Source organism: Hemibagrus wyckioides, linkage group LG10 (assembly GCF_019097595.1).
Source record: "Hemibagrus wyckioides isolate EC202008001 linkage group LG10, SWU_Hwy_1.0, whole genome shotgun sequence".
In the NCBI taxonomy this organism is placed as follows: domain Eukaryota; kingdom Metazoa; phylum Chordata; class Actinopteri; order Siluriformes; family Bagridae; genus Hemibagrus; species Hemibagrus wyckioides.
The window spans coordinates 4,720,983-4,727,500 of NC_080719.1; the positions used below are offsets into that span (position 1 = coordinate 4,720,983).

Here is a 6,518-nt window from a genome sequence, read left to right on the forward strand (position 1 = left end):
CGCATGTGTGGGTGTAATACAGAGTCCGGATTTGGATCAGGTTCGCTCAGGCCTGATAACACAGCCATCCTGTGGAGCCAGTCGTTCTTCCGTCTCACTTTCATCCCAGAGGCTTGATTGTGTAATAATGTCAGCATCTATCAGAAATAATTGTTGTAAGAAACAGCAGACTGACTGGACGTTCGGAAACACCCGGACCACACGTGTCGAAGCTGACTGGACACAGCCAGAGCTGCTGGAGCTGCGGAGGCCTCGTCGTCCTCGTCAATCCGGAGCAAAATAAACGTGCACAGACTGCAGATGGACTCTCAAGATGAGGAGTTTAGCCTTTTTCCTTTTTGCCATATCAGAGATTTATGGATTTAACTGCTTTCTTAGTGTCTTGGAAGAGAACAGATGCTGTACATGTTTATGAATTTCACCCTCAAGCAAGCAGAACTCAACACCAATGGAAATTTTACTAATTTGAATTTCCTTAAAATATATCTTCACCATGTTTGGACCGATTCTAAAATGTATTCAGTTCATGTGTTGATAGCAAGGATAAGACCATACATTTAACCACACATTTTTGAGATATTACACAGGTAAACAACTTGATCGATAATTGAACCCAACGGTGATGGAACGCATCTATCACCAACAAATCTAATCCTTCTTCTTACTAATTTCGGCCATTAAATATGCGTTTTTAGTAAAAAAAAAAAAAAAAAAACGCATATTTTTCTATCCGTTTTGGTCTTCCATCCACACGGACAGCGCGTTTTTAGTCAATGAAAACGTATCTTTTTAAAAAACCGCTCACCGAAGTGGATAAATCTGAAAATGATGCAGGTCTGGATTAGTGTAGACGTAGCCTGGGACACCAGAACTACCAGTAAAATTCGCTGGTTACAATTCCATTTAAATCCTACAAACATTCAACCCCTCGCCCCTGACATATCATACCATAGACAAGCTCAAATCTCAGACATATTCACAGGCACTGAAAAAGAAAACGTGTCTTGAGTTTCTGGACATGAACACATAAGTAGCATAAATGTGTGACAAACAGCAAGAACGCTATTGAGAGAAGAAAAATAAAACATTTGACTTCATTTGGATCTGTTCTAAAATCTAATCAAATCATCTACAACAACAACTCCTCTAATAAATCCAATCATTTCTAAGAAATGACTCTAGAGAATTTTAGACAGGGATACAGTCAAAACAAAATCTAGTAGTAGAGGAAAGGTGAGCAAATATGTCTCTATTGCTACACAACAATGCTAAAATGCTCATTCTCTCACGGAGTGCAGGGTTTAAAGAAATATTTAGACCACAAATGACAGACAATCTTAACCAATTGAGCCCAAATCTAGACAATCAGGCATGACAGGTCTAAATTTTCTACTTTAAATTTGCGCTGAAGCCAACATGTGAGGGAAGCGTGTATAGCTTCCACTTTAACCCAGTGCAAACGCCTCCATGAGCAAACGTCTCACACACTTATCTGTAAAAATAGGCAAAAGGATGTAGTAGAGCGCAATACCGTACCAACTTGGGGCCAGATCCTTTTCCCAATTCTGTAACATGACCCGCCACACAATGTTGATGTTTCTTAATACAGCAGAGTGGCAGAGTTTATTTTAGGACCCGATGCTAAGTGTAATTTCAGTCACAGAATCCTAATTTTTAAGCAATAATAATTTTTTAAGCAATTTACTAATAAACCTGAGGTAAAAACACTTTATCTTGTTCCCACTGTTAAGTTTCATGTTGAAAAAGGATTTTTGTATATAGCCAAGTGCTAGCTAGGTCAGGCAAATTAATAGCCTCAGTTACTAGCCATCATACAGTCAGGCGCCATATTTTCTAGTTGCTTAGCAATCGTTTCTCTTAAGTTTAACCACTTAAGTAGAAAGAAAAATTTTATTTATGTCTGAGGAACAAAAAAAGACTCACATTTCTCTCAATTTCATTATTGCTAATTCCACAAGATTACAACAATTTAAGGAGAAGGATAACAGACTTATTCGGTGTAAATGCTAAACTGCTAGCTATTTGTTCCCCTTTATTGTTAGCAACATTAACTAATGGAGCATGTGTCAGACTCCCTGCTCATGTAAATTTCATTTTCTGGCCTTTCAAGCCTGCTTTCATAATGCCTTAAAACACAGATGTTGACCATCTGTATGATTTTCGCTCTTCTCTAGAACGTAGCTGTATTGGACCGAATGGGAAATTGGGGCCGCTTTCTGTGACGAGATCTGACTCGGGGTTACAACGATATTTCATCACCACTATAGAAGCCGTTATTTCTCATCTCGGTGCTCAGCGCATTTCTCTCCGGATGCTGAATTTATTCTGGCTCAAAAAAAACCCCATTAATATGTGGTCATTCAAGAGTAAAAATGAAAGTGGAGTCATCTGTCACGACAAAGCCATCTAGTCAGTTTTTGGTATTTTAGCTTAAAATGTTCAGGTATATTTCTGATATTAAATTAGTCATCTAATAACACGAAGTTTATACGTTAATATTTGTTCAAACCCTGTATCGACATAAAATCTTTCAGATGTATTTATCACTAATAAAATAAAATGGGAACTGATAATGACCAAGCTATAACTGTGTCTACACATTCTTCAAGGGTTCATTCAATTCAGAGTGGAGACTGAATGATATCACGTTTTCCGATAACCTTGAGAATCAGACAATACAGAAATCCATTCAAAATAAACATATATACACTAAATTACCAAATGTTTTGGGACGTCTGCCTTTACATGCACATGAATTTAGTATGAAGTTGGCCCGCCCTTTTCAACTATAACAGCTTCTGGGTAGGCTTTCCACGAGGTTTAGGAGTGTGTTTATGGGAATTTCTGACCATTCCTCTAGAAGCGCATTTGCAAGATCAGGCACTAATGTTGTATGAGAAGCCCTGGCTCACAGTCTTCACTCTAATTCATCCCAAAGGTGTTCTATCGGGTTGAGGTCAGGACTCAGTGAAGTTCCTCCACACCAAACTCGCTCATCCATGTCTTTATGGACCTTGCTTTGTGCACTGGTGTACAGTCATGTTGGAACAGGAAGCGGTCATCCCCAAACTGTTCCCACAAAGTCGGAAGCATGAAATTGTCCAAAATGTCTTGGTATGCTGAAGCATTAAGGAGTTCCTTTCACTGGAACTGAGGGGCCATCCCTGAATTTCAATGATTTGGAGGGGTGTCCCAAAACTTTTGCTAATATAGTGTATGTAATTAAAACAAATCCAAACCAAAAAATAAAAATAGTCAAAGACTTTTCCAATACCAAAAGTACGATTCTTTTTTTAACACAGATTCTGATTTTTTCCCATTTGTTACAAGAACCAATACATTTTCTCTGATATCTGCTTCACCATTATTTTATTTCCTGGGTATCAGGTGGGTGGCATATCTAATCCCCAGCTTTTAAATAATCATTCTTGGAACCCTTTCTGACAGGAAAACCACTATGTTTTATATAACCTTCCCCAAAAGAGACAACTGAAGTATGCATGAGTTACAACACAATCACAAAAACATACAATCCTTCAGAAATAAGTTACAGCGTCCTACGTGCAGCGCCGGCTTTTAATACCCATTTATTCACCCGGAGCTGAATACATATCGACCAGAGCGACTCGTTTCGCATTCGGGATGTGTTAGAAAAACAGCTCACACACACTGGGAATAAAAAGCAGGAGCAGAGAACAGGCGTTCATCTGGTTTAGTCTGTAAGAGCTGCATCTATTGCGGCTGCACGATGGGGACGAAATACTGCATCGTACTTTGTTCCGTTTGATTCTGATTGGTCCGATTGTGTTGATTCAATTTGTATAATAGTAGCTCATAGTAGTGCAGCTGGAAATCTCTAAACTCATTTGTTTCTATAGGAACAAATGACACAAGGACTTCAGACTAATAAGAGTAAAAAGGATTAAATACATGGTTTTTAACTGTGTGGAAATGTTGTACTAACGTTTTCCGTCACATGATTTCAGACCTCAGGGTGAAAAATGCTTTGTGTGTTTTCAATAACATACTATTTTTACTTCACCAAAACATGAGGAAACTGCTGCTTACAGCTGCTATAACGTGAGAGAAAACAGGAACCTACTTGTGTTGCGAAAAGGAATATTTAAAGTAACTATAACTGAGGAAAAATTGTCACTTTCATTCATTAACAGTTACACAGTGCTTCCTTAATCTGCAGCGTAGTCGATCAGCCGACTGAAACAAAAGCGAAATTCATTCACACACCAAGCAACCCAAACACCATTATTATTTCTCGTTTACATAAATTGTAGTGATCGATTTGGCATTTATCTTGAAAGGAAACTATTAATAAATGATTCATTAAAACAATAACCTGTTAAAACAAATTAACAGTCAAAAATGGGTCATTTCTAATATTTTCAGTGGTTAAAAATCAGGTGATCGCATGACATCCTGACGGCTTGTGGTTTAAGAACGTATTTAAGCTTTAACATTAGCTAGCTGATGTTTTGTTTTGTTTTAATGTGCGTCAGGCAACAATATGAAAGCGGCAGTGCGACAAGTCCTTTCATTTTCTTACCGCCTAATGAGACCACAGCCCTGCCTTACTGTTTTGCTCACATGACTAAGGTTTGCAAATTTGCAGGTCAAAGTTCACCCAGATAAAGCCGGCACAAAGCGAAAGAAACTCCTGCGTCCTTTCCCGTTCAGTGAATTCCTCTTTCTGACAGGTGAAATATTAGCATTTGGTCTGACCGTTGAGAGAGTATGAACATTTCTCTCATGTCGGTGTAACAAGGGGTTGGAAATCGTAAATTCTACATGAAATCAGTGTTTGTTGTCAGCTTGGCCATTTGCAGGTAAAACGAAATTTTGAAACGCGTTTCAAAACAAGGCTGATTTCGATGTTAACACTGTTCCGTATCGAAATAAATGTAAAATGTTCCATGTCTCGCAAAGCAAACTTCAGACAAAAACATCTCTTGGCTGATCCAACTTATTCAGAAACTAACCTTTTTTCCCCTAAATCAAACCACAATTAAAAAGCAAGAGCTTTTAAATCTTCCTTCAGCAGTTCAACATGCAGATCATCCGAGTTGATGCTTACCTTTATGACCCATCATTACAGCCAGATGAAGAGGAGTGTTTCCTGAGGAAGAGGAGAAATGAGTCACTAATGATCACTCTGCAAGGTTTAGTTACTCACACATGAGCTTTAGGCATGAGCAACAAAGAAAAGGTCAGTACTGAGGTATAATAAAAACAATAATCATAGAAACAAGCTGGGAATAAAACACTTATGTTGTTAAGCTTGTGCAATACGACAATTTAAACCCTCATACATTTACATTTTACACACACAATGTTCAGTGATGGATTAACTCCAGACCTGGCTACCTTTATTAACGCATTTTGTATAGGATGGTCGAGATTTAACTTAAACGATAAACGAGTTCTCACTCAAAAACAACAATCATTTAGAATGAGGAATGTTCAACATATAAATCTGGAGTGATTTACAAAAATCCGACATTAACTGATGCAACCGGTAAGCCCCGCCCCTCTAGATTCATATTCTGATTGGCTTCTGTCCAGTAAAATAATTTAAAAAGGTTCGATGTTAACTTTACTAGACACCGTAGCAGTGTAAAGACGATTGAACTGTTATATCGCACAAGACGAGCCAAAACAATCCAATTCCGTAATGTAAGGGGCGTTACTATAGAAACGATAACGTGTTAAATCCTTTTGACCAATCGGATTCGAAAAGCTGGAAAAAGACTTGAGTCTTTTACGGTTTAGAAATGTTAGTTAGTTAGTTAGTTAGTTAACACAGAACTGAGAACTGCAAGCTTTTAAATCTGAATAAACACGTCTTCTAAACACTACGACTTGGAAGGTGAACAAGAAAATCATCCCCATAGCATAAAAAATGTTCTGATGTATGATTTTAAACATTAACACACATTATTCCAGCGAACATTTTAGCCAAAATGATCGTTACAAATCTTAATCAAGCCTTGATTTAAACCCATGACACAGAACCTCTGTAACATTTCTACATGTTACCAGCCTGGGTTATACCCGATGCATGATTTTGCATGCGTGTATGCAGAAGTAATACGGGCGGTATTATTATTCATACTGCTTATCTTTCTCACATCAGAGTCACCTGACGACACGTCAGAGCCGAAACATCACAACTGTAAAACGTTTAGCGATGTTAAGCGCACTGATGTGCTATCGTCGTGAGCGCCGTCATCTTGAATTGAAAACACTGAGCTTACGTTGAAAAGTGTAAAGATTAATACGCAAAAGACTTTTCAACAGGCTTGAACGAGACATGAGACTTCAATTCTAACTCTAGTATTAAAATTGGACCTTGTTAGTACTCAATAACGGACTAGAATAGTACATAAAGTATGATTTGAGACATAAGACTTGTTTATTTAGGTAGATGGTTGGAGATATACGTCTATTTATTGCATATCTTATGCATATCGTATTCATTTGAA

The 6,518-nt window shown here is 37.9% G+C and overlaps 1 protein-coding gene across 1 annotated transcript in view; it reads right to left on the reverse strand.

Moving 5' to 3' along the window:
* ankrd13c (ankyrin repeat domain 13C) overlaps positions 1-6,518 on the reverse strand; it is a 41,107-nt gene that overhangs the window by 33,039 nt on the left and 1,550 nt on the right. The window contains exon 2 of the mRNA XM_058400409.1: positions 5,111-5,152. Within this exon, the coding sequence (XP_058256392.1) occupies positions 5,111-5,152 (42 nt within the window). The remainder of the gene's footprint in view (positions 1-5,110; positions 5,153-6,518) is intronic.